The 22,789-nt window shown below is 30.8% G+C and overlaps 3 protein-coding genes and 1 long non-coding RNA gene across 6 annotated transcripts; 2 read left to right on the top strand and 2 right to left on the bottom strand.

The window, feature by feature from the left end:
• Positions 1-213: 213 nt before the first annotated feature.
• Positions 214-6,248, top strand: LOC111301682 (tRNA (met) cytidine acetyltransferase, putative (DUF616)). Of its 3 annotated transcripts, XM_022897516.2 has the most exons (10): positions 214-347; positions 1,083-1,658; positions 1,896-2,171; positions 2,532-2,745; positions 2,908-3,017; positions 3,105-3,304; positions 4,215-4,318; positions 4,986-5,173; positions 5,282-5,481; positions 5,884-6,248. In XM_022897516.2, exons 2-10 carry the CDS (start codon positions 1,385-1,387, stop codon positions 6,079-6,081), a joined length of 1,764 nt encoding a protein of 587 aa, XP_022753251.2. In that variant the 5' UTR covers positions 214-347; positions 1,083-1,384; the 3' UTR covers positions 6,082-6,248. The 3 variants fall into 3 exon arrangements, with proteins under 3 accessions (XP_022753251.2, XP_022753254.2, XP_089600576.1); XM_022897519.2 differs by lacking the exon at positions 214-347 and having other exon boundaries at positions 1,257-1,658; positions 1,896-2,045; XM_089744450.1 differs by lacking the exons at positions 214-347; positions 1,896-2,171 and having other exon boundaries at positions 1,257-1,658.
• A 1,337-nt stretch (positions 6,249-7,585) lies between these two features.
• On the top strand, positions 7,586-8,633 carry LOC111302315 (uncharacterized). The gene has a single exon (XM_022898247.2). The coding sequence runs from the start codon at positions 8,079-8,081 to the stop codon at positions 8,511-8,513; it is 435 nt and encodes a 144-aa protein (XP_022753982.2). The 5' UTR covers positions 7,586-8,078; the 3' UTR covers positions 8,514-8,633.
• A 5,840-nt stretch (positions 8,634-14,473) lies between these two features.
• On the bottom strand, positions 14,474-14,913 carry LOC111301681 (uncharacterized). The gene is made up of 2 exons (XR_016328085.1): positions 14,791-14,913; positions 14,474-14,516 (listed from the first exon to the last, which is right to left on the bottom strand). It is a non-coding gene; the product is annotated as an uncharacterized LOC111301681 (long non-coding RNA).
• Positions 14,914-17,071: 2,158 nt separating this feature from the next.
• LOC111301680 (metallothionein-like protein type 3) lies at positions 17,072-18,126 on the bottom strand. Its single transcript, XM_022897514.2, has 3 exons — positions 18,002-18,126; positions 17,571-17,609; positions 17,072-17,386 (listed from the first exon to the last, which is right to left on the bottom strand). The coding sequence occupies exons 1-3, from the start codon at positions 18,049-18,051 to the stop codon at positions 17,284-17,286; spliced, it is 192 nt and encodes a 63-aa protein (XP_022753249.2). The 5' UTR covers positions 18,052-18,126; the 3' UTR covers positions 17,072-17,283.
• Positions 18,127-22,789: the final 4,663 nt, after the last annotated feature.

Here is a 22,789-nt window from a genome sequence, read left to right as displayed (position 1 = left end):
AGTTTTACATTAACCAATAGCGATAAGCCAGCTAGTATCTTCATCACAATAAAATAGGAGCATTTGCATCGGATTGCTCCCTGTCCGGGCAGATTATCCACGTAAGATAAAATTGAATTGTTGTTGTCCAAAAAGAAACGACATTTGTCACATTTGTCTCTCGAGATCTTATTTATTTTACAAATAAAAAAGAAAATCAAATCTGTTATTTTCATTTTTCCAGTTACCAAAACAATCACCATCAGAAAAAAAAAAAAAAAAAAAACTCAAAAGTATTCCACAGGAAAATCAAAGAAGCGAAAAGGAAAGAAAAAAAAAAAAGAACAGTGACCTACATTTTCTTAAAGGTAAGTAGTTTTCCATACATTTTTTACCCAATTATTTCTTTTTTTTTTTCATTTTGTGGGGTATGATTTGTGTTTGGGTTTGAACTCCTGAAAATTGAGTTATTTCATTTAAACTGTGATTACATTTTTTTTATTTTTGGTTTTGGGTCTTATCGATTATCCTCTCATTTCACAGATAAAGACCCAATTTTTTTGAAGGGATTTTTTTTTGGGATATTTGGTAATAAATTGAATCACTTTGGTTATTGAGATCAAGTTTAATGAAATTCAAAACTGGGTTTTAATTTTCAATGCCAAATTTTTGTCTATATGTTTGATAATTTCTTTCTTTTTTCTTTGGTTGGGTTAATAGAATTCAATCACATTGGTTTCTGAGATCAAGTTAAGAGAAATTGAATCATAGTTTTTTTTTTGGTTATTTTAAGGCTTGATGTGGAAAAAAGTTTCAATTCTTGCCATATTTTTGTAGTTTTTCTTTGCAGAATTCAATCACATTGGTTAAAGGAACAATTTTACTTTAATTTGGCGATTAGTTTGTGTATTTTCATGATTGGAGGTTTGATTTTAGAGGCGCTACAGCAATCTCAATCTTTTGCAATGTAAAAAAGATGAAGAATTGGTCAATGGTTTTTGTTCTGAAATCTGACATATATGAAAAAAGTTATAATCTTTGTCTGAAGTGTTTTGGAGAAAAAAAATCTGACTTTCTGTTTTTTTTAATCTGTGTGTTAACAGAAGTCAATCACATTAGATTTTGGGAACAATTTGAAGAATGAAGAGCTTTGGAGAACTGTCTTATTGGTATATCTGTTGATATGCATTATAGAGGTTTGATTTATCGGCCAATATTCACAGTATTATTAGTCTAAAATGAAGAATTGGGTGATTGGCTTTGCTTCCAAATTGCCATAGCAAAAAAAAAAAAAAAAATCTTCCTTGTACAGTTTTTTGGAGAGAGAAGTTTTGTGGGGTGGTTGTGAGTGAATGAGAGGGTGAAAGGAAATGAGTGAGAAACTTGGGGTTGGATTTGAGATACAATGACTGGAGGGTCATTGGGTCTACGTACAGGGAGTTATGGGTCATTGCAGAACACCAATGGTGTTATTGCTGTTGGTGGAAGATTATTGCACTCTAAATCTTTGGGTATTTTACGGAAGAGTTCAACCAAGATGATTTCAGGTTCTAGGGAAAAGGAGAGGTCTCTCCCCTATGTTTGGTGCCGGTATCTAGGTCGTCGGAAGGTTTCCATGCTGCTTCTGGTTGCCTTTGCTCTTTTGGTCTTTGTCTTGGGTTCTTTTGTAGTCAACAAAGGTTTGTTCCTTTTTTGTTACTTTGGGTTCTAGGTTCTAACTTGATTCTTGGATCCTGATTGTTAGAGCATTAAACTTTAATTCTATAGGTAGAATAGGCATCGGTTTACATATTTCTTCTTTATTTAGTCTTTTACTGGCATCATTTACTGGTTAATGTAATGAATCTGTAACTTTTTGTTCTCAGCATGGTAATTTGATCTTTTCTGGTTTGCTTTCTGTATGATTAATGAACTAGAAAGCACTAGGTCAAATGTTGATCAACGGACTGGAATTCTGGGCATGGTTCCTTTTGTCAATGGTGCCCCAGGAAATCTAGAAGCTTCAAGTATTCTTGGAAGGAAGCAGAAAGATGAACAGTATTCTATGGCAAACAATCTTAAAGGAGGTGATAGAAATAGATTTTCAGTTTCTCCTTCTAAAGGTGCAAGCATTTTGCCATTGCACCATCCATGTGCAAATTTCACATTTCCTCCTCCCCCTCCACCTTCTCTCAGACGGATTGGACCTCGACGTAAGCTTGAGTTCAATCTTCTTGTTCTCATTATTTGGAATTGCATTTAAAATTGGAAGATGGCCTTCAATGTAATTGTGTTAATGTTTTTCACGTGAATGCATTAAAGCAGTAGTTTTAGATAGAAGCAAACATATTTGTTTAATAATAACATAAGATATCACCAGAAAGCCATTGGATTATTCATTATGTTCTTTTTTAAATCATAATAACTCTTGTACCAAAATAAATTGATCCGTGCATAATCATAAGAATGAAATAACGTTTTCTCATCTTGTCATGCAAGTGTCAATGTGTGCATATCTAGTATATGTGTCATTATCTTGCTACTGATTCAATTCTTGCTCAACCCTTTTTCAGCATGTCCGGTATGTTACCTCCCTGTGGATCAGGCCATAGCTAGCATGCCAAGCTACCCATCAGTATTTCCAGTGCTTCGTAATTTGACATATGTTCATGATGAAAATCCAATCAAAAGTGAACCGCATGGGGGCTCTGACTTTAGTGGATATCCATCTCTAAAGCAAAGAAATGATTCTTTTGATATACAAGAGTCAATGACAGTGCACTGTGGGTAGGTTTCACTTCCCTTGTCACTTTTTCAATGTAGCATACTTATTGCAGACATTTGAGGTAAAAATTTATGTGATTGTTATGGTTTATATGGTGCATGTAAATGATTCAATGAATTATTTGTCTTCATATAAGTCTTGTTAATCCATTTACTTTCTGTCAGATTCGTCAAGGGAAGTAAACCTGGTCGTCAGACTGGATTTGACTTTGATGAGTCTGACCTTGAAGAGTTGCAGCAGTTCCATGACATCATTGTTGCATCAGCCATATTTGGTACTGCTAGGCATTCAATCTTCCACAAGAGCTTCTTGCTTTTATGTATGTCTGATCCTCATCATTGCTTTATTTATTTTTCTCCAGGGAACTATGACATAATACAACAGCCGAGGAATATTAGTGAAGAAGCAAAGAAAAATATTCCTTTCTACATGTTTATTGATGAAGAGACAGAAGCATATATGAAGAACGAAAGTATTTTGGACAGCAGTAAAAGGGTGGGCTTGTGGAGAATTGTTGTCAGCCATAACGTTCCTTACAGTGATGCCAGACGTAACGGGAAGGTCAGCGGACTGGTTTGGTTGATTTGCTCTGTTTTTTTTCCCATTTTTCTGACCATTACTTGGGCTTTTTGTAATCAGTTCTTCTTTCAGCATTTATAAGATCCTTGAATCTTCATTTAGTTATTTATTTTTTTGATATCAAGGATATTGAATCCTGGGTACATATGCAAGAAAGTGGGAATTACTGTTGCTGAATTCATTAAATCATTTAAACACATGCAGAGAATACTGAAATTCTGATGTTATGTTTGATGTTTCTATGTCCTTGTGCCTTTTGATTCTTGTTCTGTGTTGTCTGTCACCTATAATGTGAGGGTGATTTTGCAATTTGATTCATTGTTTTTATACTCTAGGCTGCTAGAAACTTAATACTAATGGTGACTTAGTGTATTATACTTTGCAGTTTGCTGTTAGTAAAGGGTGTGACTACAATTTAGTTTTGTTTGGTTGAAAGAGACAAACAAGAAAAAGCACATGTCTTTTGGTTGGTTAGGTGAAGAAATGTGGATAAGTGATGTGTCGTGGTATTTATAGTACAAATAAACCTAATTTGATAGGTAGTCTCCTAGATGTTTAGCAACAATGGTGAAGTTGTTCGACAGTATTTGGATTCACTGTCAAGTTCAGAGACTACCAGTTTTCTTTTAAAACATTTCTGATGCTGCCAGAGCAAGGATGACAGAGAGAAGAGGCAGGGGAGGGAGGGATTGGGTCGTTGACTCTCATCCTTGTCTCAGTTTTTCCTCTTCAACATGAACCTAAATTTATATCATTACACAAAATTGTAATGACTGAGTTGATATTAGGTGAAAGTTCTGGGATATCTGGTGCATTCGTCCTTATCAGAAATTTCATAGGTAATATACACTTCAGGGCTGCTGAATCTTTTTTACCTGGCATGTATTGGCAGGTCCCGAAGCTTTTATTGCATAGAATCTTCCCAAATGTTCGCTACTCTATATGGATTGATGGAAAGCTCCAGCTTGTTGTGGATCCTTATCAAATTCTTGAGAGGTACACTTCATTTCATGATTTTATTTATGTGCTGTTGATTTTTAAAAATGGATTCCTAAATTCTAGATTTTGTGATTTCTGTTCTGTCAGATGGACTGCATCTCTTAATAATGGAACATCACGATCTCTTTGTTATTCAAGAATATTAACCCAATTTTTGGTTTACAAAGCTACTTAAATATAAGATTGAATTTGGTTTAATATTCAATGTTGGTCAAATGAGAGATTCTGGCAATGCCATCTCAAATTATGATATTACATATTTGTGATGCAATGGCAACAAAAAGTTGGCTTCATCTTCTATTTGATTTGTGAATTATTCATTGATCCAAAAGTTATGTGACTTATATTTGTGTAAGCTTGCCCGGTTGTCAGATTTATATATTTTAACTCTTTAAGTTTTGACTTTTATGATTTCTTGAGATATATTCTAGTTGGAGTATGGAAAAGTGAAAAGGCAGTACAACCTGAGAGTTAGGACTTAAGGAACTAATAACTTGATTAAGGAAATTTGGTTCTATATAAAGCTTTAGTAACTTAGTGAAGACAGCCTTCAATTATCCATCAATTATTTGTACTAAGCATGTTTTAAGTTTTTAACTTTAGATTTGAGGATATAATTGAATTTAATTTGACCATTTTCTTATTTGGTCATTCTTCCTCTCAGATTCCTGTGGCGCCAAAATGCTAATTTTGCAATCTCGAGACACTACAGACGATTTGATGTCTTTGTAGAGGCTGAAGCAAATAAAGCTGCAGGAAAATATGATAATTCCTCAATTGATGAGCAGGTGGATTTTTATAAAAGTGAGGGTTTAACACCATATTCTGAGGCCAAGCTTCCTATAACCAGTGGTATGTACAATATTTTACACAAATACATACATGCCTTTTCCTTTCACTGTTTCAACCATATCTTTATTAAAATAATTTAACTTTTGGTGCCTGACTGGTTTCCTACAGATGTTCCTGAAGGTTGTGTACTCATAAAGGAACATATTCCCGTCACAAATCTGTTTACCTGCCTGTGGTTTAATGAAGTTGATCGTTTTACATCCAGGGACCAGTTAAGCTTTGCCATAGTAAGGGATAAAATAATGGCGAAAGTTGATTGGGGTATAAATATGTTCTTGGATTGTGAAAGACGCAATTTTGTCATACAGGTACATAATCTGTATTGGCATATTAACTTGATGGGATTAATTTAGAGCATAAAACCTAAATATATTCTTTTCCCATTTTTATTGGGAGTATGCAAATAGAGAGAAAGAGAAAAGGTGAAAGAGAGAAAAAAAGGGGAGGGGGGGGGGTAGCAGCTTGTTTTCCAAATCCGCAAATTCGTAAGGAGTTAAGAAGAACACATGTTTCAAATATCTTGCGATGTCAAAAATCATTTGCATGATATGGTTTATTAAAGAATTGAGGCTTTTTAGGTATTTTTTGGTTAGAGGGATCCCGTAGGCATTTGTTGAATACAACCAATGTTCTATGCATGTTCTGGGATGGGGGCATGTGTAGGTTTGATGGGTACATGTAATCATTTTGTTGTGATTTTTTCTTCACAGGCATACCATAGAGATTTATTGGAGCAAATGCCTCCACCAGTTGCTGCTGTAACTCAAATCCCACTAGCTTTGACCAATATCAATACACGTGGAAGAACTCCAGGGAAGAAGATCCCTAGACACGGGAGGGATAAGAGATCTGGTTCCAGGCGTCACCGTAAGGCTGCTGCTGGTAATAGAGATAGCAATTCCTTTTGAATGCTGTGTGAGCCAAACTGAAAAGGAAGTGTAGCTCTTTTTTTGTCCTTTTTTTTTTTAACAAAAATCAAATTGCTTCTAATTGTCATCACTCATCACGGAGTAGGACTAATTAGATAATGGTAGGATTATATAAGGAGTAAAATGGCACATTTTTTTGTCTGAAATTTTGATATCTATTCTTTTATTGTTGTACATCCTGAATGAGCTTCATACAAGCTGCTGTCATTTTCGTTGTCTCTTGCTTTCAATCTTGCCTGTCACATTTTCATATTCATGCTGCATCTTTTGCTAACTGCTGGGTCAAGTTCTCGACAGCAGTTCCTCATTCGGTTCTGTATCTTCTCTCAAATGTGTTTGGTTATGCTTTTGGGGAAGTGAATTTTGTTTCTGAACATGTGTTATTGTAGGAAAAGTAAACAGGGTTCTAGCATTTAAGAGTCTCCTTAAGGCAGACTTTGATAATCTCCTGATCATGCCAATCTGTTTATAGCCCATTGAACAGATCTATTAAATAATAGGCAGGCACAAATCTTGTTAATTTGTTTCCCTTCTCTCTTTCATATTATCTTACATATTTGACTGTGCTCTTTGACAATCTTACAAGGGCTTAGCCCAAAGCGGTAATCTTTGTTCTGATACAGTTTGATTGGAATTTAGACAGCAAAATTTTTTGTGAAGAGACATGTTTGGTAAAATGAAACACAGTTTCTATTGCCAGATTGTCCGTGTGATTCATATCCATGTTGGAAGATGATTTTAGAGCATCAGATGAATCCTTTATTCTCTACAGCTGTAAGGTGAGATCTATCAATGATGGCTTCCTCTTGAAAAACCTCCATTTGATAGCGCAGCATAGTTCTCATTTGGTTGGCCTATAGGAAAAAAGAAAGAAAACGCAGCAATGTTCGGAAGAATGTGGTAAAGTAAGAAAAGTAATCTTAAAACAATCAAAAGCAATTGAAAAATAAACCTGAAAGGTTGTTATACCATGATTATGCTATTAAAATTAAAAATATAAAATTTAAGAACATTTGATTCAGTGAATATTATTTTCTAAAGCAGTGTTAGAAGAGATCTTTTGCAATTTCAAGATTGACAACACATTAAGTCTTTAGAATTTTAACAATTTTATTATTTCATGAAATTATGAGGTGAGGGTGACTCCATTACTTGGTAATGAAATGAAAATGACAAGATTTGACAACTACTGTAGATAAGCCAAAGTCCCTAACATGGTGAGCCATTACTTTCTAAAGAGGACCAATCAACCAACCACATCTCCTCAATTCAAGACATTAAAGTTCTTTTTATGGGTAGAAAATTTATTAGGATTGGTCAAAAATACCAAAAAAAGTCCATAAAGTTTTGTCCCTACATGATCTCATTCCATTTTTAACAAAGATATCCCAAAATTATTGTATCAAAGAAAATCATTAGTTAGTTGAAAAAAAAAAGGGAAAACAGGAAAATAATGTTCACCCATGAGTCTATACCCCACGAATGTTCGGTTGCTTTGCAGAATGAGCAAGTAACCGAGGAAAAAGCATGGCATTTTGTGCATGGAGGTATGGAAGGAAGCAATCTCAAGGCTATCTTCTTTAAATCCAAATAAAATCTCCTATAAAATAATCAAAATTATATTCATTTATACAGCTGGCTCGATTTCCCATTACTGCTAATCCCAAGTAATAAACTCCTTTTGCCTCTTCCATTAGAAACTCTTCCTTTTTATAAACCCCTTTCAATTTCTGCCTTCTAACACCCTCGGCTCTGGGGTCAGCGTTTTGGATCCAAGCTTTCATCTATGTTTTTGAGCAAGTAAGTTTATCATATGCTTGGGTTTTGCTCATAGGGACCATATATTACAGGTTCTAATCACTTGTCTTGAAGGTATGGTCTAGACTTTAGAGGCTGTCACTGTTTAGCTACGCTATTTTTTAAAGCTCAGTTTTGGTTAAAAGGAAGATAAAAGTTTCCATTAGTTTCTTTGATCAATGAGCTCACCAGGGTTCTTCATTATTTGTATGCTCCATTCTATAGTAGCTATTACTTGTGGAGCTTTAATGATGTTTTACACCAAGGAAGTTTCAGTTTTTGGCCATGGTCATGAGATTGCAAGTAAGCTACAAGGTTCAACACCCCATGATCAACTCTTGATCCAAACCTCTGAATCATTTTCTGGATTGCTTTTATTCACTATTGGTTTGGTAGTGTTCATGGTGGCATTTGTTAAAGACTCAGAATTCCAAAGCTTCTTTGCTAAAGGGTGTGTACTTCTTCATGTTTCAATGGTTATTTGGAGAGTTTCTTTTGAAGGAAAGCTTGAGGATCTTGCTCATGAGTGGCCTAGACAAGCTCTTGGGGATATTGCCTTGGCGCTCTCCTGGGTGTTCCTTCTTGTATATTCATGGAGGGAGAAGTATGATTAGTTAGGTTGATTCTTGAAAAGAAAGACAACTTTGGATTTTGAGTAGAAGTGATATTGTTAGCCGGAATCTGAACAAGAACTGACGCAAAACTGTTTGTTCAGCAAAGTAGGATTTCTGGAATTTCATGTCCAAACTGAAAAATGAATCTTGAAGCCTAAGAAAGATGTCTTGAGAAAATTGATGGAGTGATGGAATCCTGGAGTGTCTCCTTCTTGAATCTTGATCTGGATCTTGAACATGCTTAAGTTCAAAGAAAAGTGAAAAGGAACGTGATATGAGGCTGGCATGTTTGCTTTCATTCCGGAAGTGTGAATATGCTTTACCTTCTAATGCTGATGTTTGAGGGGCCTTGGCTTAATGCAATAAATTTCCATGTAATTTTTGCTACAGAAAACAATAAGAAATGTAAGGAATTGCTGCATTTTGTGTCAGGCTTTTTCTTGTTTGCCTAGTTGATCACTCAGTCAAGTCAGGAATGGCTAGTTGATCAACCCAATTGAATTTTTATACAGGAAGGGGTTGCAAGTATTAGACTCGAACCCCATACTCGCTGGATGTTACCTTTCAAAGATGATTACGTGAATAATTTGAGTAAAGTTTCGGGTTCCAATTGATTTATTCTTGAACAAAGATAAAAGTTCCAAAAACAAAATAAGTATTGATATTCTATATCCTTCACTGTAAATTAAATTTCGACAATTTTAAATACAATATGGTAATACAATACAAAGACAATATGAAAAAGAATTGAAAACAAAAAAATATATTTCATGTTTAACATATCAATGTGAATTATGACTTGACAATTCTTGTTTTTTACAAATGTTTTATACAAAATAAAAAAAAACACATTCATGAATTATCAGATTTAGTTTAAAGTTGTCATGAATTGATGAAGTTTAAGTATCCCTTACCCTGCAGCTTTCAGCTTTCAGGGAGTCTTGAGTGTTCTGCTTCTGCATTAACAGAAACTTGTCAATTGTATGAAATGAAACTTCTTTCTTACAAGCTACAAGCCATTTTTTTTTGTATTGAATTTCGGATTAGATTCAATCCTGTTTAGGATCGGTTGGCGACAGCCAAACTTAGTGGGTTTTTTCATTTTTTTTAACAAACTGATGAGATATTGGAGTTTGAATGGTTAATTGCTCTAATTCAAGTAATTTATAATTGAGTTCTTCTATGCAATTTCTTCTATTGTTACTCAAGTTTTGGATTGAATTTTTTATTTATTTAATGATGGAGTTTTTGAATTTGGTTGAGTATTGGATTGAACAATTTTAAGTATTTATAATCTATACTACTATATATAAAAAAGATCCCGAAAGATCCTTGGGTTGTCACATGTCTCTATTTTTGGTTTGGTTTTTCATCATTTTTTCCTCTTTTGAAGAAGGGTTTGTTTGGTTTTTACCATTTCTTTTTATTTCTTCTATAATTTTTTATTGCTTAGCTATCATCCTTGATGCCGTTTGTCCATATTTTCTCCTTTTTACCATTTTTTTTTCATTGTATTTCTTTGTTTTTGGGTTTGAATACATTATGGGTTTTGTTTTGTTAAAATTTTTTCTGCTCTATGGGGTGCTATATTCGTTATTTGTTTAGAAATTTCAGATTTTTTTCAATGAATGTGTTTTCCTTTTGATGAGTGACAAAATTTTTGGGCTTTTGATTTTTTGTGAGAGTTTTGCTTTAATTTGATGAGTATTTTATTTTGTTTTTTTTTTGTATAAATTATTAAATATTTGATATTGTTTTGATTTAAGGTCAACTCTTTTAAAAAATTATTCATATTGGTTTAATACTTTTATCCAACCTTCGTAATAGTATAGTTGGATTGCATGTATAATAGTTAGAATATGATTTTTTTTTTCAAATTGTTGTGTTTTTTTATTTGATTACTTTTTTCTTTATGGTAAGGAGATAAAAGAGAGTTCAAAGTAGAAAGAGAGATGCCAAGCATTGAAGCAAAGCAAGCCAACATGATTGTATAATAAAAAGACCCGACAAAAGTGGGTCAAGTAATCCAAAAACATTTGCTGAGTTTTTAGATTCTTTGTTTAGTAGAGACTAAAAGTATTAAAAACTAAAGCTTTCTGATTCTTTCAATCTCTCACTTACTTCACTCTTTTCACATCTAACACTTTCTCTCTCTCTCTTTCTCATATATCATTGAAGTTTTTTCTTTTACTCAGCTCTAGGTTTGCTTTTCCTCACACTCTCCTTACCTATTGATTCTTCTTATTTTTTTTAATTTAGTTTGTTTGGCATGGAACCTTAGCTTATTTTGTGTGCTGATGGGTATTTGAGATACTAAGAAAAAACAAAAAAAAAATTACAAATTTAATATTATTTTTTTGTTGGTTATATGTAACTTAGCATTAGTTTCTTTGAGCTGAATAAAATATTGGGTTGGTTATATTTAACCACTACATATTTACTAAGCAGTTAATAAGTTGTTTCTTTTTTTATATATATGTATTGGTTCTCTTACATTTGAGAAATTGTTGGGAGTAGTAACTAAAAGACAATTGTTGTAGGGAAGAGCTTTGAGGAGTTTGGTGCTAAAGAGCTGAATGAGGAGTTGAAATAATGCTTATGACTTTTCTCATGTTTTTATTCTAAAAAAATAAAAAAGACTGTAACAAACTTGAAAACATATATAGTAAAATAGTAGGATGTAGGGTGTGCAATGGTCCATAGTCGTTCATGGTCCTTAGACCAATGATTTTGGATAGATTTTATGATGGTTTTAAAATTAGACGAATGATTTATGATTTAACATTTATAAAGTTTAAATTAATGGTAGAAAAAATGTCAATTTTTATTTTGTTTGCCCCTAATTACTATATCTTAAGATGGTTGAGAAAGCGATTATTATGCCTGCGTATATGGAATATGAATCTGTTAAGTTGGTTGAAAAAATAATAAGTACTTTTATTTTTTTATAAGATAACCTTTTTTACCTTCTATGGATGTAAACGGATTGATAAATGTATTAATTTGCATGTAGCGATGTTAGATGATGCAAGAAATTGGAATATTGGCCTTAGGGTCCACTTAATGCTTAGTCGTGCAATATTTTTTGCTTTAGTTACTTCTTCTATTAGCTCCCTCTCTTCTACTTCTATGTTTGTGAAATCCAATAAATTATGAATTAAATAAAAAACAAAAAAAAAGAATAAAATTTTTGTTTGATTTCAAAAAATAATTGAATGGGTAGTAGTCTGTTTATTAAGAGTTGTTTAACATTTCATATGACCATATAGTTTCTAGCATGAAACTTATGCCATGTTTATCAATAGAACAAAATTTTAATATTAAATAAGTGAGCTTTTGTTAGATTAGATATTCCTTTACCACATACAAACAATACCAAAAGGAAATCCAATTACTATTATTTTTTTGAATTTGTGTCCTATAAATGACATATTTTATTAATTTCAGTTGAAAATCTTGGTTTGATGGAAAAAATTCATTATGTTTGGCTAATTTCAATTTTTTATTGATTCATGAAGCAAGACTAGACTATTGATCTTTATTTGTATTCTTTCATCCTTAGTCAAAACTTACCCATGCAAGAAAGAAAAAGAGCTATGATGAAGAAGGTTACTATGAGAATGATGATGCTTCTATATCTGAGTAGCAGTCAAATAAGAAACAACAAGAACATTCTTATCAATCGTGTGACATCCATTCACAGTAGTATTGCATAAGTGCCTATCCAATTATTACAATAAGTATTTACCTTAAGTTGGCCTTTTCCTGTGCTGTTATGGAATACATCTAATTTAAGTCTTATTTAAATTATCTTTTAAACACTTTGGTTTAGGGTTGCTTACCTATTTCTTGCTCACGTATAAGCTAGGACATTGATGTTTAATTTACAATTCTAATTAAGTTAAATAAAAGATAAATTGAATTGATACAGGAATGGACTTTGCAAAGTTAAAAGGTGTTGAAGAATGAATAGTTAAAAAAAATTAGTTTTACAAGTTTCATGAATAATTAATCAGTGAAACTTATAAAAGTTTCTGTTCCATTATGCTTAAATGGTTTAATATGTAATTTTTTACTATTTTCAGTAATTACATGTTTAATTTGTAATTGCATGTAAAATGATGTAATTGATATTGCTATTGTCATTATTAATTTACATATATGATCTTTTTTATTTTTTCTACTTTAATTAGTTAGGCTAATTGAATATTTTACATTGCTATTTTATTTTAGTATAAGCTCTTATATTCAATAGTCAAACAATCTAGAATTAAGTCTAGTGAGATTTGAAACCAATCTATATTTCTTATATTCTCTTTAATATCGTAGGTTACATCAAGAAAAGACTAAAGATAATATTGGTTTCATAAAGAATTACCATATAGGTTTATAGTGATTTATAAATTTGCAAAAACTTTCAAGTCAGTTCATATTGGATCAAACATCCGGCGCTAGCTTGCCAATCCATTTGACAGGTCAAAGAGTCACCTGCAACAAAAATCAGATATGGAGCTATCAAAAAGAAATTGATGAAAGTCTACTTATCAAGAAAAGTTATTTTGATGAAAAAAAAAATATGTTCTTACATGTTTTTAAAATATTTCGGGTAAGTAGTATTGTTCTTTTTAATCATCGCTTTTAACAAAATAATTACGACATAAACATAAATGTATGTCACGAACAATGCATGAGTCCTAGAATAAGAAGATTGCGTGACGAGACTTACTCGAAGTGATGCGCGCAAAGTACGCTCACGGCCTGTGACACATACGTGTGGTACTAAATTTTTAGAGAAAGGTGCGTCCTTTGGATCCAATTGTTGTGCCAACAGCCAACCAAGTTGTTCGATTACAAAAAACGTTTTTTTTCCTTACTTGATTTTGGTGTGACCTATAATCGAGAAATGGGACCTTCAAACAAATTCAAATCTCCTTACTAATCATTTTTTTATTCTGAAAATTCTAATTATGATTTTGATGTGCTTACAATTTACAAATTTACAAGAGTAACTTTTTTTTTATTTACATATAAAATATATATTTAATGTATTTTTTATATATAAATTTTATTTTGTCATTTCAGTAATAATAAAGATATAATTTTTATAATTATCAAGTGTTAATTTGATTGATTCATGTTATTTTCAATTTGGGTTTTTGTTGTTCTGATGAATCGTGACTGCTTTTTCTTTTTCCTGATGAAAATTGGGTATTTTTCCATTTTTATGAGGTTGTTTGGCTCTATGGTATGAATTGGATCTGCCAGAAAACTTAAATGAATCCATTGACAGAGAGGACTCTGTATGTCTTGGATCCTTGAGTAAACATTTTTCCCTTTCTTATTTTTCCAAGCAATACTAATCAGACTTGTTGGATCCACCTCGGATGACCATATGTGAATTAACCGAGCTAAGATCTGGGTTTGGTCATATGTTTATTTTCGAGTCTCATCATTATATGGAAAGAAGGATTATTAGAATCAAACTAGAGAAGAGTTATGCTAATAGTAATTCATTAACCAGACAAGGCCATAGCCATGGCCATTACATCACAGAATATGACACGACTGACAGAAATGAAAAACACACACATACAACAAAAGACACAAATTATTCAACCAACATTTCATTATTTTTTAGGTCCCAATATTGCCATGAACTAACACATCATTGTTCTATGTTTGCTTAATGATCACCACATGTGCAGTTTGTGCAGCTGCAGCTAGCTCCGCACTTGCACTTGCACTTGCCATCGTTCTCTGCCGCAGCCTCGACCACGACAGTGTTGATGTAGCTGCACAGAAACAACACAACAGATTACAATTAGCATATGCAAATGAATACTGCAAATTAAGTTACTCAGGGATGGATCAGATCTTAGCAGCATATATGAAATTTATGTGTGTATATTATTGGTTTGTTTCTTTGCTGATATCAGAACCTTTGAAGAGCATAAGTATACGTACCTCTTCTCAGTCTCAACGACCAAGGTGTTTCCCTTCTTCCTGAAGCATAAAAAAACCAGAAAAAAAAAAAAAAAAAGCTTTTAGTTTCAATTATACTTGATTGCAAACTCATGAAGAGCTTAAAATAACAACTAGTATAAATTTCCACTAGACCTGACAAAGAAAAAAACACGAAAATATGATTTAAAATTTTAACAAGAATCGGATTTGGTAAAATTTTAACAAGTTGTCTTGCAGGCAACAAGGGAGGAAAAGATATAATAGATGGTTTTGAAAAGTTTTGTTCAGCCTAAGAGTAACATGTTATATAAACCTGAAACTCATTAAGATCATGAACACAAAAAGTTAGCAACAGTAACATGGTCTCAAACAACACAACCCTAGAACTACCGCTGAAGGTTTGTCATGGATTAATGGGGAATCGATTACTTACGTGCACTGGCTCGAGTCTGCGCAGTCGCAGTCGCCGCACTTGTCAGACATGGTGAATTTGGAAAGTTGTTGAAAGTGAGAAGTGAAAGTTGTATTTGCTTGAAATGGGATTGCGATATCTCCAATGCTTTGCACCATCCACCATGATCATGTATTTATAGATGGAGAAGGTGCAAAGGGAGAGGTACTGTTTCTTTCATGTGGGCTCGCATAGGCATGGGAGAAGCACACGCTTCCCGAGAAAGAGTCCAAAGGAATCTTGATAATGGAGGAGGGATTTGGCTTACTATCCTCCTCTCATGTCAATTTCATTTCTCCTTTTTGAGATATATTTATAGATCTCAATCAATCTTTCTCTCACTTAACAAGTGGAAAGACGATAGAGTGTTAGAATTTTTAATTTTAGTAATTAAGATTTAAATTTTGATAATTTTAATTATAAAAAAAAATAAAAGTATCATGTGCTCTAATCACTAGTCTTTTATTAGAGCATACCAAATTGATCTTTGAGTGTTAGTTTAATTGATTATATTTTCTTTTAAGATGATTAATCGTAAATTTAAATTTTAAATTTTAACATTTATATATATTTTTTTGAGTTATGATTTTTGGTAAAAAATGAAAAGATTTATTTTAAGATTCTCTTAAGAGAATTTCTTTTCAAGATTGTTGGTAGGAAATTTCTTGATGCTTTGAAACACTTTAGTAACCAAAGCCAAGAAAGAAAAAAAGGTAAAATGGCTTTAGTTTGTGATGGATATTGATTAGAACATTGACTTTTTTTTTTTTTGAAAATTTTAATTTATTCTAATATCTCTTATTCTATTATTTATTTTATTAAAAAAGATAATATGCGTATAAATTCTTTAGAACTTATAATTTTTAAATGTCAATTTTAATGATATGTAAATTAATCTAAAAGACGGTCGGTGCAACATTGACATTTTTAGCATCTTTTATCTTGGACATAATTTAATTACAAGTATGGTATAATCAATCTTATGGACAAAATGTGAGTGGCAGTTACATCATTCACATCATTACATATTCTTAATGTGTTCCTTCTCCTTTTTCAAAGGTAAGTTGATCTTTGAGTGTTAGTTTAATTGATTATATTTTCTTTTAAGGTGGTTTAATGGTAAATTTAAAATTTAATATTTAAATTTTTTTTTAAGTTATGATTTTTGGTGAAAAAATGAAAAAAAAATCTATTTTATGATTCTTCTAAGAGAATTTCTTTTCAAGATTGGTAAGAAATTTCTTGATGCTTTGAAACACTTTAGTAACCAAAGCCAATATAAAAAAAATGGTAGAAGGGCTTTAGTTTGTGATGGTTATTGATTAAAACATTAACAATTCTTTTTTGAAATTCTTAATCTATTCTTAAACCTTTCATTCTAATACTTAATTAAAAAGAACATTACGTGCATAAGTTTTTTTAAATTCACAATTTTTAAGTGTCTAATAATATGTCAATTGATTCAAACGATAGTCGGTGGAATACTGACATTTTTAGCAGCTTTATCTTGGACATAATTTAATTATAAGTATGGTATAATCAATCTTATAGACAAAATATGAGTGGCAGTTACATCATTCACTTGATTGCATATTCTTAATGTGTTCCTTCTCCTTTTTCAAAGGTAAATTGACATAACATATTAAAATTTGCATAGTTTTATATATTCTAATGTTGTATATAAAAAGTTTATAATGTAAAAAATAAATAAAAATAAATTCATTACATAAAAGAAATATTTAATTTCCTTTTTTATTGATGAAAGTTAAAATCTAATTTTTAGTTTTTCAATGTATTTTTGTTTTGTAAATGCATTTTTAATTATTTTTTTCTTTTTGAAATAAAAAAGTAAAATACTAATAGTCACAAAGATAACTATAACTATATATATATATATATATATATATATATATATATAAATGGAGCTTACAACTTCTTAGGATTATGATATTATCTCAAAAATTCCATCAAGATGATCATGCACATATTTTTTTTCACTTTCTATTTGCTTTAAAAAATGTAGCTCTCTAGCATCCAACATGCATATGTTTGGCATAAATTACCCTTAAATATTGACCATCCAAATGCTAAGCATCTTTTTGGGAAGATTGATGGAGAATTTAATTCTCTTTGGCTCATATACTTTAAAAAAAGTATAAATTTCTTATACTAATAGTAATTCATTAACCAGACAAGGCCATAGACATGGCCATTACATCACAGAACATGACGTGACTGACAGAAATGAAAAACACACACACATAAAAAAAAAGACACAAGTTATTCAACCCAAATTTCATTATTTTTTAGGTCCCAATATTGCCATGAGCTAAAACATCGTTGCTCTATGTTTGCTTAATGATCACCACAAGTGCAGTTTGTGCAGCTGCAGCTAGCTCCGCACTTGCACTTGCCATCGTTCTCTGCCGCAGCCTCGACCACGACAGTGTTGACGTAGCTGCACAGAAACAACACAACAGATTACAATTAGCATATGCATATGAATACTGCGAATTAAGTTCCTCAGGGATGGTTCAGATCTTAGCAGCATATATGAAATTTATGTGTCTATATATATATATATATTATTGGTTTGTTTCTTTGCTGATGTCAGAACCTTTGAAGAGCAAAAGTATACGTACCTTTTCTCAGTCTCAACGACCAAGGTGTTTCCCTTCTTCCTGAAGCATAAAAAAATCAGAAAAAAAAAAAAGCTTTAGTTTTCGGTTATACTTGATTGCAAACTCATGAAGAGCTTAAAATAACAATTAGTGTAAATTTCCACTAGACCTGACAAAGAAAAAAACACGAAAATAATATGATTTAAAATTTTAACAAGAATCGGATTTGGTAAAATTTTAGCAAGTTGTCTTGCAGGAAACAAGGGAGGAAAAGATATAATAGATGGTTTTGAAAAGTTTTGTTCAGCCTAAGAGTAACATGTTATATAAAGCTGAGACTCATTAAGATCATGAACACAAAAATTTAGCAACAGTAACATGGTCTCAAACAACACAACCCCAGAACTACCGCTGAAGGTTTGTCATGGATTAATGGGGAATCGATTACTTACGTGCACTGGCTCTTGTCTGCGCAGTCGCAGTCGCCGCACTTGTCAGACATGGTGAATTTGGAAAGTTGTTGAAAGTGAGAAGTGAAAGTTGTGTTTGCTTGAAATGGGATTGCTATATCTCCAATGCTTTGCACCATCCACCATGATCATGTATTTATAGATGGAGAAGGTGCAAAGGGAGAGGTACTGTTTCTTTCATGTGGGCTCGCATAGGCATGGAAGAAGCACACGCTTCCCGAGAAAGAGTCCAAAGGAATCTTGATAATGGAGGGATTTGGCTTACTATCCTCCTCTCATGTCAACTTCATTTTTCCTTTTCGAGATATGTGTATACATCTCAATCTTTCTCTCACTTAACAAGTTGAAAGACGATAGAGTGATAGAACTCCTAATTTTAGTAATTAAAATAAAAATTTTGGTAATTTTAATTATAAAAATAAATTTCGTGTTCTCTAATCATTAGTCTTTTATTAGAGCATACTAAATTGATCTTTTGAGTGTTAGTTTAATTGATTATATTTTCTTTTAAGGTGGTTAATTGTAAATTTAAATTTTAAATTATAACATTTATATATATTTTGTAACTTATGATTTTTGGTAAAAACTGAAAAGATCTATTTTAAGATTCTCCTAAGAGAACTTCTTTTCAAGATTGTTGGTAAGAAATTTGTTGATGCTTTGAAACACCTTAGTAACCAAAGCCAAGAAAATAAAATGGTAAATTGGCTTTGGTTTGTGATAGATATTGATTAGAACATTGACTTTTTTTTTTTTTGTGAAATTTTTAATCTACTCCTAAATTTTTTATTTTACTATTTATGTTATTGAAAAAATTATTACGCACATAAATTATTTTCAATCTATAATCTTCAAGTATCAATTTTAATAATATACTAATTAATTCAAATGACAGTCGGTGAAACATTGACATTTTTAACACCTTTATCTTGAACATAATTTAATTACAAGTTTGGTATAGTCAACTTTATAGACAAAATGTGAGTGGCAGTTACATCATTCACATCATTACATATTCTTAATGTGTTCCTTCTCCTTTTTCAAAGGTAAGTTGATCTTTGAGTGTTGGTTTAATTGATTTTATTTTCTTTCAAGGTGGTTAATCATAAATTTAAAATTCAAAATTTAATATTAAATTTTTTTTTAAGTTATGATTTTTGGAGAAAAAAAGAGAAAAATCTATTTTAAGATTCTCCGAAGAGAATTTCTTTTCAAGATTCTTGGTAAGAAATTTCTTGATGCTTTGAAACACTTTAGCAACCAAAGCCAAGATAAAAAAAAATGGTAGAAAGGCTTTCGTTTGTGATGGTTATTGATTAAAACATTAACATTCTTTTTTTTTTAAAATTCTCAATCTATTTTTAAACTCTCCATTCTAGTACTTAGTTAAAAAGAATATTACGTACATAAATTTTTTTAAATCCATAACCTTCAAGCGTCCAATGATATGTCAATTGATTTAAAGGATAGTTGGTGGAACATTGACATTTTTAGCACATTTATTTTGGACATAATTTAATTATAAGTATGGTATAATCAATCTTATACACAAAATATGAGTGGCAGTTACATCATTCACTTGATTACATATTCTTAATGTGTTCCTTTTCCTTTTTCAAAGGTAAGTGGACATAACATATTAAAATTTGCATAGTTTCATATATTCTCATGTTGTATACAACAAGTTTACAATGTCAAAAATAAATATAAAAATAAATCCATTACATAAAAGAAATATTTAATTTCCCCTTTTATTGATGAAAGTTAAAATCTAATTTTTAGTTTTTCAATGTATTTTTGTTAATTTTGTAAATGAATTTTTAATTATTTTTTCTTTTTGAAATAAAAAATTAAAATAATAATAGTCACAAAGATAAACAAATATATATAAATAAATGAAGCTTACAACTTCTTAGGATTATGATATTATCTAAAAAATTCCATCAAGATGATCATGCATTTTTTTTTTTCGCTTTCTATTTGCTTTTAAAAATGTAGCTCTCTAGCATCCAACATGTATATATTAGGCATAAATTACCCTTAAATATTGACCATCCAAATGCTAAGCATCTCCTTTGGGAAGATTGATAGAGAATTTATTTCTTTTTGGCTCATATACTTTAAAAAAAGTATAAATTTATTATTCTTGGAAGGTGAAAAAGAATTTCTCTTCCTTTCCTCTCTTTCCATCATTCTATCAATTTTTTATTTCAAAAATAAAATTTCATATATATTTTTTTATTTTCATTTTCATTTTTTATAAATAAAAAAATGATGTAGCATTTCTTTTCCATACATCATAATTTTATGTGATGTTCTAGCCATATCAGTCAAATGACTAACACTATTAGTTTCAAGATCAAAGTGTTTGATGAAATACAAATTCAAGTACTTAATTATAAATTTTTATTCTCTAAAATACTAATTTGACAAAAACAATATAGTATAGGTGCCAAATGAATATTTAATCCTATTAGAAAAAATTTTGACTTTACCCTAAAGAAGAGATCCTTATGAGTTTATTAAAAAGATGTCACAATCATTAATAGTTGTTGTAAAAATAAAAGGAAGAAAATGTGAATAAAATCAATTGTGAAAGAAATAACTAGATTGGAAAGTCCAATTTGCTCTTTGTATATGTAAATATATATATTTTATTTTTTTATTTATTTCTTTTGATGTGAATTGCTAATATTTGTGAACAAAAGGCTTATTGGTGGTGGTGATGAGTTTTTTTTTCGTATAGCAATTGCTTCTTCAATTTGCCAACGTTCCTTTCAAATCTCCTATCAAACCAAATATAGCCTTACGTGTTTTCAAGCTTCTTATCCACAAGTAGCAAAGAAAAATCATGGTTGTCCACCTCACTATGACCTATCCTTTTCCCTCCCTCTATCCATATCAATATCAATTTTTGTTGGATTGCATAAAAATCAAACCCATTTTGACAATTTCATGAATTAAAAATTGTTGCCCAATTGGGTTCTTGGTAGATAAAGTAACCCATCAAGGAAATAGGCAATGGTACAGCAATGGCTATGATAAAGGAAAACTGCCCAAATATGAATTATGGTGTTGAGGCTTCCCTTTTCCTTCACCCTTGAAAGGTAACTTGCATTTCAAACCACATACTTTGTGAGTGTGATTGGCCTTAATATATGGAAGAAGAACACACCACAAAATTACAAGACCAAACCAGCTCATGTTGATATGAACTTCACAACTTTAGTCTTGGATTGGAAACAAAAGTCTTGAGTTGCTTTTCAATAATGCTATGATATTATATATATATATATATATATATATATATAAAAGAAGAGAAGAAGCTTTAAGTAATTGTTGATTTCTTTACTTTTTTAATCATGAAATCAAGTTTTAAGTCTTAAAGTAAGTTTCAATTTTTTATTTGATAGAAAGTAAATTTCATTTTATAAAGAGAAGAAGCTCCCCGTACTCTCATATTCCTAATTATCCATTGGGCCTTTGGTAGTTTGGTCTGTTGGGCAACCTTTACTAGGTCTGGCCTTCCCTTTACAGGTCACAGCTCCCCAGGCCTTGAATTAATAGATATTTTTCAAAGTTTCTTGTATCAATCAATTTCTTTTTTTTTTCCTTCTTAACAGTCATTCAAGCATAACAGAATATCTTTCTAATAGCATTTTAAACAAAGTTGTTTTTTTTTTTATAAATTAGTATATTAAGTAAATGAAAACATAATTATAAAATATAAATAAAATTATAAATTATAAATTCAAAACTAAATGAAGCAAACAATAGTTTACTCTTTTATATTGAGGAGATATTTGATTTAGAAAAAGTAAAATTTTCGATTCAAATTTTATTTTTCGTAATTTGATTCATTAATTTGGATTATAAAATATGATTATTGAAATTTTTTAAAATTTTTAATAATATCAATAAAATTTAAAAAATATATATTATATTTTAATATCATTTTTTTATTAAATTTAAAAATTCACGGATCAAACACCCCAATTAATTTAGCTGATCTCCTATTTGCATTCAAGGTGAAGAGAATTTGTTGACTGTGGGATGAGGTGTCAGCTTATTTAAAAGCAAAATCAAGGGCTACAGCTGAAACATAATATAACAAACTTCGATCATTATTAGCAAATCTTTGTTGAAGACAGGAACAAGTAACGTTAGAACAAATGGAGTTTCTTGGTGGCATATATATGTTGTAGTCATTGATTTAATTTTAAATGAGATGGCATTTCATCTAATCATGAAATGGACCCTCCAATTGATAGATCAAAAGGAGAAGAGCCAAATCCCACATTGAATGCTCATTTTCGGTAAACATTTTTTATTTGAAAAAAAAAAGAGCTTTGAACACTTTTTTTTTTTAACTAAAGGATCATACATCAATTACAAAATGAAATGTGGTAGTGGAATTTTTTTTTTGTTTTAAAAAATTTAAATTAAATATTGATGTTACTAAAAAATTTTTTGTTTTGTAAAAATTAGATTTATTAGAAAATAAATTATCAAATACACTGATACTAACATTTTTAAAAGTATGTAAATGAGATTAAAAGGATTATACATATCTTTTAAAATATAATAAAAAACTAATTAAAAAAAGAAATGGATAGGTGTCAATTTTGTAAAAAAATTTAAAATTTAATCTTTCTAGTATAATTTATAAAAATATAGTTTTTATACTGTTTTGATTTGATAATTTTAATCCATTTACTAATCTTATCAAATTTTTATCGTTAAAAATATTGACACAGTAACTAACCTTGC

The sequence above is a fragment of the Durio zibethinus genome, chromosome 15, assembly GCF_047325235.1.
Source record: "Durio zibethinus cultivar Kanyao isolate XHJ-2024 chromosome 15, ASM4732523v1, whole genome shotgun sequence".
Lineage (NCBI taxonomy): Eukaryota > Viridiplantae > Streptophyta > Magnoliopsida > Malvales > Malvaceae > Durio > Durio zibethinus.
The sequence above is the reverse complement of the archived record's forward strand: the minus strand, read 5'-3'. Positions and strand labels throughout refer to the sequence as shown.